General features: G+C 37.6%; 1 protein-coding gene across 2 annotated transcripts in view; it reads right to left on the bottom strand.

The window, feature by feature from the left end:
• Positions 1–5,477: 5,477 nt before the first annotated feature.
• ASZ1 (ankyrin repeat, SAM and basic leucine zipper domain containing 1) overlaps positions 5,478–13,538 on the bottom strand; it is a 37,890-nt gene continuing 29,829 nt past the window's right edge. For both annotated transcript variants that reach the window (XM_027893688.1, XM_027893690.1), the window contains exons 10-13: positions 12,489–12,601; positions 8,034–8,139; positions 7,500–7,613; positions 5,478–5,707 (exon numbers count right to left, since the gene is read on the bottom strand). In XM_027893688.1, the coding sequence (XP_027749489.1) occupies positions 5,561–5,707; positions 7,500–7,613; positions 8,034–8,139; positions 12,489–12,601 (480 nt within the window). In that variant the 3' untranslated portion in view covers positions 5,478–5,560. The remainder of the gene's footprint in view (positions 5,708–7,499; positions 7,614–8,033; positions 8,140–12,488; positions 12,602–13,538) is intronic.

Genomic DNA, 13,538 nt, shown 5'->3' with positions numbered 1-13,538 from the left:
AATACCCAACACCCATCCACACACTCCAATGCCAAAAGCTGCAAAGACTTTCAAGTAAGAGCAATTAAAGCCTGGAGCATATTAATGCTTCTCCAGCAGTACTACTTGCCCAGAGGCAACCACAGCTCCTACTAACTCCTAAAAGCAACAGATGAGCACTCAATATCTATTTGATAAAGTATTACCAGTGTGTAAAAACACACTCCAGTTTTTAGCTGCTGGCCAACTTATTTCTTAAGGTTACGATACACCTTTGATCAATTACCAGGGCAGAGAAACACCAGAGAGAGGTCAGCAAATTCCAGCAGTAGTTTGGACCCCTACAAGCAGAGGCTACAGTCCTTGCTGCTACAAGCCTTCTCAGGCTTGCAATAAAAAGCTCACCGTTAGAATTTCTGAGATGCTCTTCTGTACTAACTGGAGCTCCTTTACTTGTAACAGTTGCACCAGCAACTCATCAATTATGTCCTTTTCTTCTCCATAATCCATTTACCACATCTGCATTCCAGCTTTATTGCTGTTCATATTCCTTCTCCAAGCCCTATTTTGTGCTGTTCCTACACAAATTCACCTTGGATCTATTATTTCTATCAACCACTCTCATTATACACGACGACAAACAGGTAAGGTTGGAAGGGGGACTGGGGAACCGTATTGGGTTTGCATGGCCAGGTTTAGGTAGTAGAGATGTTACAGGGGTGGCTTCTGTGAGAAAATGCCAGAGGCTTCCCACAGATGTGACAGAGACAATGCCAGCTGGCTCCAAGACAGATCTGCCACTGGCCAAGGCCGAGCCCATCAGTGACGGTACCAGCACCTCTGGGATAATTTATTAGTAGTGGGGGAAAAACCTCTGTGCAACAGCAATTACAGCCAAAGACTATGTGAGAGGAACAGTTGTGCAGACACCCAGATTAGTGAACAAGAATGAGGTACTCCAGATGTTGGAGCAGATTCATTCCCATGCAGACCGTGGTGCAGACCAAGGCGAGGCAGCTGTGTCCCTGCAGCCCAAGAAGGTCCATGGTGGAGCAGGAAGACACCTGCATCCCATGGAGGACCCCACACCAGAGCAGGTAGATACTTGAAGAATGCTGTGACCCAGTGGGAAGTCCACGCTGGAGCAGGCTCATGGTGGGACTTGGGATGTGTAGGAGAGCCACACTGAAACAGTCTGTTCCTCAAGGATTGTACCCATGGGAGGGATCCAGGCTGGAGCAGTTTGTGAAGAACTACAGCCTGTGAGAAGGACTCCTGTTTGAGAAGTTCAGGGAGGACTGTCTCATGAGAGGGTGTGCTGGTTCCTGATGCAGTCCTGGAGAGGTTGCCAACCTCTCTTGCTGCAAGCACAGACTGGATCTAGAAAGCTGTGCCTTCAACAAGTATTATGTGCACACAGTTTCTCATCCAGTTAAGAAATCATGCCATACAGGTGCAACACAGGTGACAGTGGAGTAGCCAGAACACTGAAAATCCAGTTCTCTGCATACCTTATGAAATCAGGCTGAGGTTTTTTCAATACAATAGTGAAAATAATGTAGCTAAACCTGTATTTCTACATTTGAATAAAGACTGTTTTCAGGAAAGCTGAAGGCACGGAAGGCTCATCTGAGAAAAATTAGTAAGAAAAAACCCTACCAAACCCTTAAGTAGAGTATCTTCCCATATATATCACTACTAGTAGCACAGCTTGAAATAAGTGAAAATCCTTATCCAGAGGGATCCCTGTAAGTCCCACTTCCAGGGACTATGGCTCTATATAATATGAAACCACCATTTAAATCAGGATAAAAGCTTGAAGTAATTTAACTGCTATTAAATCTGTTAAGCATACACATCACGTTATTGATTTATGTCAGTAATACCCCTTTTCATATCTCACTGCTTATCAATTCAGAGCTCCATTACCTGGAAATTCCTATTTCTAGAACAGGGAAATGTAAATTTTCAAATATACACTTCCATCGTGCCTCTAGAACAAATGACAGTACATGCCTTTAAAAACAGAAGCCTGCCGTTATGATACTTTTTAGACCTTCAAGGCTTTTTACTGGTACCTAAAGATCCAAAGAAACATTTGTAGTACTTTACTATTAACACAGCAGCTTTATTTGGGAAAGACAACCTGTAGCTTTTGCAGAACTGCTGGAACAGAGAAGGCAAATGTAAGCAAACACCTACTTGCACTTATGAGCAAGTGACAGCTTTGGGGAACATCTGAGGTGGTTCAAAGATGACAAGAGGAAAAATAATAAACTGCACATTTTTTAGTCTTGTCCTCAACAAAGCACTTGGACAAAAAAAAAAAAAGAAAAAGAAAAAAGAAAAACCAACCATGTGCTTAAGTCAATGGAGAATGTGATTTAAAAAAAAAAATCACTCTCAATTTAAGAATTACACATATCCCAAACTACTCTTTATTACTTGTAATTGATAACCAACAGGAAAAACTGGGCAATGCCTTTTGACAGGCCACATACTCCACAAGTCAAATTTAAACAATGGGACAAATCCCAAAGCACAGGAAGAGAAACAACACACACAAATCGCAGAGTATCTTGGACAGGAAAATTAGAAAAAAAAATTCTTTAGGTTCTTCAGATCTTCACAGGATGACCCAAGGCCTTAATTTTACATAACAGTTTAAAGATTCAGAAAAGGCCATTGTATGAATAATCATCCATATCAAGACAAGTTAGGTATCCAATGGCATTGCAAGTAGGAACCTCGATGCATCTTTAAACAACTAGGTATCCACAGGATTTGGCTCCAGGTCCAATTCACTCAATCTTCCACACCTCAATTTGCACTACTGTAAGAGGAGCTTACCTGCTTAATACATGCAAAGCTCTTTAGCATTCTCCTCCAATCCCCTCATAGATGTGCAAATCATTGTATTCTTCCTGTTCTGGGATAATGACTTCAATTTGATGACTTACAGAAGGAGGCCTCTCAGCAGGGGCATTTTCATCTGAAGGCTCCCTTAGTGCTGGTGGGGGTTAGAATTTTGACAGTGTAGCTCAGGGCCAGATGTTGAAGGAATCTTTTTCTTTGCTCCCTGTCCTATCACCACCATATTGTGATACCTTGTCAGAGAATTTGAAAGAGGCACTGCAACAACATGAAAGTGAGTAAAGGATCTTGAAACTCATTGTTTTAAGCTCGAGTCTGGAATCCAAGGAAGTAAACAAAATTTTAATCCTTTTTTATTATATGGTAGATCAAAATAATCTTTGTTCATTCAGCTCTTATCATGTCCTCTTCATGCAACACAGTTCCTGACCAATAATTAACAAATAGAACTTAAAGTGGTTACTCCAAGATCCTACTTCCCGTGAGCGGTTTATGTCATTTTGAACACTATTCTTGAACAGTGCATGAAGCCAAGAATGCAGCTGGCACAAAGCCTGTGTTTAACCCAAACGATGTTCACGTGTGTTTGCAATCATGGTCATAAGCATCCAAAACAGGTGATCTGTAAGATAACTGAAAAGGACCAGCTTCTTCCAAATGTGTCTGGGAGGTCACCTCCTAGAGTTCAGACCTCTGACTCATTTCTGCAAAGAATATTTTATTGCAACTCTCAAAGTAGAAAAAAATTATCAGAAATTATCACACATTATTTTTTCCCTCATAAGTATTTTACACCAAAGACATAATAATTTAGTTAAACACTGATAAAACTTCTCCAGAGCAGATTTTCTGTTCAATGGCAAGACCTCCAAGTTCAGCTCAAAAGGCCTCCATATGACCAGATCTTTACTTCAAATTCATGCAAAGAAATAATTTACATTTTTACTGTCTATATATACTCAAACATCAAGATCTACTAGTGGCAGGAAACGCACCTCTTGAAATGGAAGCTTTGTTCAGTCTCCTTTGAACTGGCTTTGCTAATGCAAAGTGTCATTGAAGTGGAGAAGTAAGAGCTAAGTAGCAGAATCTCCTCAAGTGCAGTATCACAGAAACCTTACTAGTGGTGGAAATAATTCCTCTTAACTAATACAAAGTACACGTTGAAAACATAGTCTGAACAACATGCCTGCCTACTCCCCCTCCACTATCAAACATCCCCAAAACCTCACAACTTCATGCATCAAAAACACTCAAAAGACATAAGCTGTCAAAGTTCTAGCAATACCTGTGAGCCATCCCAGCACTGGGCAACTGCATTAGAACTGTATTTTGAGCTAATCAGAGGAAGAGTGGTGTGTGTATATAAAAGGTTCTTCCTTTCACAATACATGTCTTGTTAGTTTAGGATTATTTCCAAGGTATTATGAAGAAACAGAGGACTATTTTACAAACATTTCCTTTTCTATACTTCGTTTGTTCAGGCTGATAGTATGTTCACTCCCACTTCTGCTGGTAGATGGTGGTGGTGAATACAGCTTATCCCCTCTAACCCAAAATGGGGAGCAGAACAGGAAAAGAAATCCTAACTTATGTTCTTTTTTCCTCTAGCCCCATCACTCTGTGGGAATTTCCTTGCATTGAAGGAGAAGCCTGTGAGGAAAGGAGGTAAAACAACTGCAGTAACAAGGAAACATACTAACACCCAACACAGTTCTCTGAGGTAAAAACCAGAGAACTGCAGTAACAGCAATTGGAATAGCACTCAAGTTTTTATCTTCTCCTTAGTGGTCTCTGGAGGGAATACTGAAGATGAAGACTCCACACAGCATTTCTGAAAACTGAGAGACCTGAAGTGTAACACACCCATCCAGGTTTATGGTTTTTTATATTCCTTTTGTTTCATTTTGATAGAAGCATGTCCCGTCCAAAATATTCTGCATTTTTAAAGATGTTTACTGAAGCCCGCAAAACCATAACTGATTTGAATTCACTTACACCAATTCCCCTTTTTTCAACGTAGCTGTTTTGGTAAGCAGATCAAAACCAGTTATTAATGCTTCACTCTGGGATTACAAACACCTTTTGAAGTGGACAAAATATTAAGAAAAAATTTGTAGTGAAAGACCAGACTAAGAAAAAATATGCTGCTTTGCCTTTTAAGTTGCCTGCATTCTTACAGCAAAGGACTGTTATAATCCTTTTAACAGATATGATGAAACTCTTAATAGAAGTGAGTAATCCCTAAGGAAACAGATTTCAGGTATAACTTGAATTATCATAGTTCAGCGGGAAATTACTTTTTAGGCAATGTGTAAAAAGATCTTCACAGTCCTCTTGATTGTGAATGATACTTAAAATATTTTAAACCCTCCCAACCCCCAAAACACATCTGCACTATAATTTTAAATACAAACATGTGATATAATCAGACAAATTTGCTTATGTTCACCTCTGACAGGTAAAAAATGGAGGAAAAAAAAAAAGAAACTAGTAATTAGTAAGCAATAATCACAGCCTTAAGCCAGAAAATATAAGCAGCTTCGACAGGATTTTAGACTTACATTGTATACAGAAAATAATTTTCAAAATAAAACCACAAGATACTATTAAGTAACAGCTTCAATTTTTAATAACTTTATTTCAAGATCAAAGTACATACTTGATACTACAACAGGTATGATGAGAAACAGCACCAAACTTAAATTCAGGTTTTCTTCACCACTAATTTAATTATAAAGAAGAAAAAACCAAATCCAAGCAATGTCACCCCTCCCATTTTAACTAATCTTTTTTCCAAGGTGGCTGCTTTTTTTGGAAGTTTCACTTGGCTGGGTTCATTCTTCTGTTCACGCTGAAGCAGATGTTAAGTTCATAAAAAAGCACAACAAAAAAGAGTTAGTGTGAAAGTTTATTAAGTATTTTATTAAGTGGGTTATAAATTACCCAGTCCTAAGAAATCACATGCATCTAGGATTGATATTATTTCTTTCTGTCTCTGTCCTACTTCATCTGAAATAGATGAGTGTATAAACTTCTATCTTATCTAATACTCAATCATTCTGTAATATATATTTGAAAAACAAACTGTTCATTTACAAACTTAATTACTCAGGAGTAAAACATGGCTAATAGATGCTACAAAAACCCAATAACAAACCAACTGAACTCCAACTGTCAAATGTTTTAACCAGAACTTTTGCCATTTAGTTACTAAAACAACTGCTTATTAAAAAAGCAAGTTAAATTTGTAACACATTAGCCTTTGTTGAAATTAAAGGGAGCCTTACAGCCTGCTCAAATACATGCTGAAGCTGAGTAGAGCCTTGTCATGAATGGCAGGTGGGTTAGGTTCTGATTTCCTGCCTTATTTCATAATGCTTAGAAGGCCATCTCATTTACTGCCCTTTCAAAAATTATATGCTACAGACACATACTGCTGACAAAGTCTTGTAATTACTAAGCTTAGCAAACAGTACTGAAGACTTTAAGGGAATTTTATACAAACATTTTACGTAAGCAGCTCAACTGTTTCACTTAAATTTGCACTTTTCATAATAAACATTTGGGTGCTCTACATTCAAAAGTGCCCCATCATAAATTAAGTAGCACAAAAATGTTTTGTATTAAAGTCTTCATAACTGAAATTCATAACACATAATAGGATTTTAAAAACCAAAACCTGCATTTTTAAAGCAATTAGAAGGCTGTTTCACTGGATACAAAGACACTATGCTTCATCTTGACAGCTATAAAACCTTAAGTACAGATAAGAGCAAAGTCAAGTGGCACCTAACTCAGATCTCTCCCAGCTCTTATAACTGGCCTGCACACACAGGAGGCAAATATATATGCAATTGATTACTGCACAGGCAAAAAATGGAGCAAATGGTTAATAAGTTTTTTGCCACAATCTCTCCCTCTTAATATATTTGGTGTTAAGTGATTTATTGAGAGAAGGCTGTTATATTACATTAAATTTACTTAAACTACAGGAAATTGCATTAGTAGCATTATACTCAAGGTCTGAGTTCCACATGGCTTCATTCAGCAACAGATTCCTTTCTGACACTGATGCTCCATTTACTCTACCCCAGCGGCCGTTCCTTTTACTGGCCTATTACTTAAAATGACCCCATCTGACAAGAGCGTGTCACTGTGTTGGTTTGAGAATGACTGATGTGGTGCTAACATCTAGCCTTGACCTCTCCCACCCTCTTCTTTTGTCACTCCACAGAGTTATCTGGAATGCCTCCCATTCAATCCATAAAACCTTAGTATCTTCCTTGTGAGTCAATAATTCCAAACAAAAGATTCCTTAATTAAAAAGTAAGAGTGTCACTATTCAGCGTAGCATTTATGCCACAATGGTTGTCCAAGAGTGCAGCGATACACTCCACTTTATTCTTTCCTGAGGCAGAAAGAAAAAGGTAGACTGTGCCTTCCTTTGGAGGCTCTCCACACTGCTGTGGAATATTTTACATTATTTCTCATTCTGTCTGGGGAAAGTTGGATGCAATGCCCAAGCTAAGGATAAAGAGCCTGTGGCAGACCAATGTATGAAACACGTCCCTGATGGTGTCACATTTGAGGTTGCATCAGAAACCTGTACATAGCATTTACCAGCCTCACTCGCACACACTCACCTCCACCACCAGGTCCTTCAGTTTGGCAACTTCTTCTCCCAACTTTTTAACACTGCAAACCAAATCCTTGCAGAGTTTGATGTAAGTTTCAGTCGGTGCCCATTGCAGTACCATCTGTTAATAGTTACAGTTATTTGCCATAATCACATAATTTTAGATTATAATTTAATATTCTTCAGTTAATGTACCATAAAAGATAGTGCCAGGAAAAGTTTATAACTGCATTTAAGCTGGGTTTTAATTGTATGATTTATGCACAACATTATCTACCATCTCTAGCAGCCTTTCTTGGAAACTTTTGTCACATTATCTCTCCTATCAGGATAAACATAAGGAAATAAATCTATCTCCTTTAATTGGGTAGCTTAAATCTTTGAAATAAATTGTTTTTTTAAAGTGTCCTTTACAGAAAGAGCACTGGTGAGCTCTATATAGCTATATAATAATCAAGACACTTGATAAGTATTCATAGGTTTCATTTTACAAGATAGAATAACGGACTCTAAATCAATCTTTTCTTCTTTGGTTTAATACCTTGTGAGAATTTTTGAGGAAATGGTTATTCATGTTCTGCACAGGAATGATCAGCCTATTACACTCTTTATTCAGCTTCTGAAGAAACTTGTAGAATTCATCTTCACTACAAAAATAAAGCAATATTTTGTTATTTGTCAAAATCCTGCAACTTTTTGCAAGCCAAATATTACCTATGCATTTCCAACACTGGCTAATGAGTCAGAAATGCAGTTTCATCACATACAAAACCCCCCCCAACGTAATTTTAACAGTGAGTAGTTAAAGGCTACATTTAACTTTAAAAGTTTTTTTTCCTTGTTTGTCCTGTTTTTCCTCCCTTACCCTTTTTTTTTTTTTTTGAAAGGACTACAAATCATTAGGTTACTTGGAATATTCAGCTAGTAAGACACACTAAAAGCTGAAAAAGTGTCACCCAGAAGCTTTTCAGAAACATTCTATTAACCTGCACTTCTCAGTCTCACCAAGCCTATATTATCAATTGCAACATTTCGTTACCTGCTGCCTGAGTAATTTTGTAACTCACTATGCACAACAACTGCAACCCTCTATTTTCCTCTGTGTGTGTGCACAAATCAAAGCCTTGCAACACCAAAAAGAGAGAATTTGTAGTCAATTTTATGCTACATATCAATATTTCTGACCTGCAGCTTACATTTTTGAGGCAGATGTGGGAGGAAATAAAGCTGCTTTCTACTTTTAGAGCTAGGACTGAAATAAATAGGTTTAGAGTCATTTAGTCCCCAGCACAGTGGAGTAAGAATTCAATAATACTGGCTTGGCCCTTGGATCTGGAAATATATACCTCAAAGGCTAAAATATCTGATGTTATCTATTTGGAAGAAAATTAATACTTGGTGCTGAAATACAAACAGGAAGACAACTCTGGAGACAATGATCAAACTAATTTTTAAAGAGGGGAGAAAAGGGATTAATTTCAACAGTAGGATTCTAGATCTTCCATGTGACACTGACTCAACATCACTGGAAGTGTCAGAGAATTTTAGCTGTAAGTCATGGTGCTATTCAGAAATTTGTTGCTATTGACCAGAAAGAGGTAAAGAGGGCAAGGAAGATCATCCAATTGTTTTACATAGTGAGCTCTCAAACCCTGAAAAACTGCTGAAAAGTGCCTGTATCTCTACTCGGAAAGTTTTCATTAGCTCTGAGTCATTCAAGTGAATAACAGGTAGAGCCAAAACAAGAGACACTTACACGTTCCTAAAGCAGAACTTCCTCTTCTGCAGATCCATAGGATCCGAATAAACTAATTCAGATCCCAATTCCCATTCCTCTATTCCCTAGGGCAATCTGCTAATAAACCTAAATGCAACATGCTCACACCATCTTACTTGCTTTTGAGGCCAAAAAGATATCCATGAAATCTGCCAAACCAGTAAACTAAGCTACATGCCAGTGCAGTACAAGTATCTAAACAGAGATGGAATTCAGCCCATAGAGTGTCATAGAGCTCTTTCTTTCAACTTCGGCACAGGATCATTAGTGAGTAAATTTTCAACCACTGGTCAGGACATCTGTGATTTGCAACAGTGCTGAACTGTTAAGACTTTAACATTTAAAACAGAAATACCAAGATGCATCAGTAGGTATGCTAGAGGTTTAAAACCAAGATTGCTCGTGGTTTTCATGAAGATGGGAAAGTAAAAAAGCCTATTAGTATGTATTCACAAAATACGCTATTATTTGCTTCAGAACAATGTAACTGAACTGAGTATTTTGAGTCAAAACTCAAACACTAAACATCTGGAGATAGTCTCAAAGTTTCTCTCACATTACTACAGTCAAGCCATAATCACAGACATTTCCTTCTACTTAGAAAGATAACTTTTTAGATGTCTGGGATCAGTTATGGCACCTTCTGTGTTTCATCACAAAGGAAATAATATTTTGGAATTCTGGTAGGGTTCTTAGCAAATATAGAGTGTCAAGGGCTTGAACTAGGGAGGGGGAAAGAAAAACATTTATTCTTTTCATACTACTTCACTATACCATAGGTCTTAATACTTTAACACACCCCCCTGGCCCATTTTCATATTATTTTATACCCATTGTAGTGATGTGTTCTTATATTTAGAAATGTTTTCCAAAAAATTATCACTTTTAAAAAGAATTCATGGCTGTCAAAACATCAGTGTCTAAACAGCACTAGACACTCCGTGAGTTTATAATCAATCAGTTCAACATTTTCTACTATGTTAGTTTTTCTATGACTTAATGACTGATCTTCCTTCTCACAGAATGACTTTGAACAAGTGGGAAGTAAAATCTTTATATAATAGCATGTAAACATAGCCTATGATTTTAGTCTCAAGGTCAGATTCCTAGAATACATGTCAAGCCATTTTCTAGAAAACTATGCAGTGCTTGCCATAATTGAAATGCTGTCATATTTTGTGTACTTCAATCTTCAATCAATCAATTATTTTCTGGTTTTGAGAACTTCCTATGATCTTAACCCACACTGTACTAGGAATTAAATCCATCACTGTATATCTCTATATAGGTGTGTGAGACCGCATCAGAAACCATTTTGGTATTTTATTGTATTTGGCCACACATGAAGTGAACAGATAATTTTTTGTATTTATCCACTTATTCCCTCTGTTCAAATTTTTAAGCTGCTCTGTTTGAATGTATATACTGGACACTAATAGTGAACGATCTAGAAAAAGCACACATTTTAACTTAAAAATGCATAAAGCTTAAACTGAGCAAAGTCCCCTTAAAAGTCTCTATTTTAATAGGAATGGCTCAAATACTGTTAAAGTTATTTATGGTGTATCAATATCATACTGGTTTATACCCTTTGCATGATGGAACTTCAGTTCTTCCGTCTTACAGCACATGTACAAGTTTGCACCTGGATTTTCTTCTGAAAATACCCACTTGTTTTGATGGAGAATCACAGAATCATAGAATGGTTTGGGTTGAAGGGATTTTGGAGATCATCTCGTTCCAGTCCCTCTGCCACAGGCAGGGACACCTTGCCCCTAGACCAGGTTGCTCGAAGTCCCATCCAACGTGTCCCTGCAACACCCAACCAGGAATGGGGCATCCACAGCTTCTCTGGGAAACTTGTTCCAATGTCTCACCAGGCTTATATCTAATCTAAACCTGCCCTCCATCAGTTTGAAGCCATTCCCCCTAGTCCTATTGCTACATGCCCTTGTAAAAAGTCTTTCTCCAGTTGTCTTGGAGGTCCCCTTTGCAGACCTCTCTAAGGTCTCCCCGGACCCTTCTCCAGGCTGAACCATCCCAACTCTCTCAGCTAATGCACAGTCACGGTGCAATTCAGCTGCCTCCAAAACATGACAACATGTACAGATTGACCTTGAACCCAAGCACATTCTTTGGTCCAATGAACAACATAACTAAGACAGTCTAGCCTCAGAGCACCCAAATAATACAACAGTGCTCCCCAGAGATTTGGAGAGGGAAAGAGTATCTAAAAGAGTAGTAGCACAACTGTCAGCTCACTAGTCAAGAGGGAGATAAACACACCTTAAGGAGGAACTCAACCCTTACTGTCTAATCCTATTTTCAGTAGCTATTGTTCTATAGTTCTGAGAAGTAAGAAGAGGAAAGATATGAGAACAGAATCTAAACTTAAGTCGAGGTGTGTCTTCTGGAAAAAAAATATATTTACATGTAAAGGGTAAGAGGTTTAAGAGATCCTCATAATCCTTTTGTACCTAGTATATCCTTCATTTTTCTTTTTGTGCTTGATGTGGAGTGCTATAGCAGTGCTTAGAGAACTTATTAAGTTTAATAATGTTGCTGAGCTATGTACCTCTCAGTGCAGAGGCCTGGCTTCCATGGTACTGCACAAGACTATACTATAGGTATGAGAGCTAATGCTTAAAGACTATAAAAGGAAAAAATATCAAGTTGAAACATAAATTTGAAGGAGTAACACTTCCTTAAAAAAAAGTTTCCTTATAAATCTACTGATACATATAATCTATGATATGGAAAACAACTTCTAAAGTGCTTAATTTGTAAGATAAAAAAATGAGATATTTTAGAAGTCAGTTAAAATTGTTTCCAGTGGAAGAGAAAAACAAGAAAGCCCTGAATCTATAAAGAAGTGACATGTATGATTTAAGACACACATGTACAACATATTAATTTATCAGTTGAAAATTAAAGGTCTATATAGAAATTATACGCATCTCTCCCTCCCACACATCTTTGTATTGCACCTTACAATCAGAAAAAATTGCAAGACTAACAGAGCCTGTCCTGTCTATGCTTCCAATTTTCTTTATAAAAAACACACCTACCGCCAGCTCTCATAATCCACTAACTAGCATCTTCTATGAATGCTATGCATGGGATAAGTGTGAGAATTTAAGCTTTGAGCCCCAGAAAATAATGTGGTCACCTTAAATAGTTAATATTTCACTTCCATTTCCACAGATGTACAGTTAATACCTCAATTCCAGCTTCAAAACTTCAGAGAAGTCTTCAAGTCTTTCTTCATCCACTTGCAGCTCGTTAATAGCACCTAGGAGTTTCTCTTGATCTCCAGGATTTGTAATGCCAATCTAAATTTAAAGAGTAATTCCAATTTACTTTTAATGCTTATTAGATATAACAGTACAGTACCATTTATTACATGAACTTCTAATTATTAAGAGCCAAAAGATGTTGCTTTTAAGTTATTGGAATAATTACAATATATGTAAGTACCAAATGAAAAAACTAAAAAACACAAAAAATACTTAAGGATGCAGAACAGAATTACAAGAGCTGAGAAACTGCCAAATTGAAATTGCACAGGATACTCAGAAAATCTGCTTAGGATTTATTAAAAAAAATTAATAGCAGCTTGTATAAGTACCCCTGTGTTGTTAGGATGCCAGGTTTATCTATTTCAGAATCATCTGAGTCAGACAGCAAAATAATGAATCATCATAATGGCGATACAGCATTAACTCAGAAAGAGAAGAAACTATCAAATCAGCATCAAATGGAGAGTTTTACAGAAAGAAACTGGTCCTTTTTAACTGAAGAAAAGCACAATTTTCTTCAAAAAACCCAACACTAGTAACTAAAATTCTCCAAGTAATCCCTGAGACAGAAAACACTGTCAGCTGTGCTATTCATCAAGCACCTTGGATTAAATTTTAAGTCATATTTAAATCCTAGGCTGAGAGTTTTCTTGCAGAATACTTTTGTTAAAAGGGAAATTGCTTTTGTGCCACTCTTAATACTTTTCCTTGCTCATCTGACAGGACTTCTGGTGTTAGCAGCCCTAAGATTATGAGGTTTTTCACTTTTGTGGAGGATAATGCCAGCTCCAAGTATGACTTTGTCCCTAACTTTCCAGCTGAGAACCTGGATTCAGCGGGACTAGACCACTCTGGAATTTGAGACTGCAAGGACCCCAGAATCTCCAAAGCTAGGATATACAAGACTCAGTGACGTTTTCTGAGGACCTGAAGCTCCCTTCTGAAGCCTCAGAAATCTATAAGATGTTAG

This window comes from Empidonax traillii, unplaced genomic scaffold (assembly GCF_003031625.1).
Source record: "Empidonax traillii isolate 1590-97213 ecotype Southwest subspecies unplaced genomic scaffold, ASM303162v1 scaffold401:size1000279, whole genome shotgun sequence".
NCBI classification, from domain to species: domain Eukaryota; kingdom Metazoa; phylum Chordata; class Aves; order Passeriformes; family Tyrannidae; genus Empidonax; species Empidonax traillii.
This window is presented reverse-complemented; position numbering and strand designations above follow the sequence as displayed.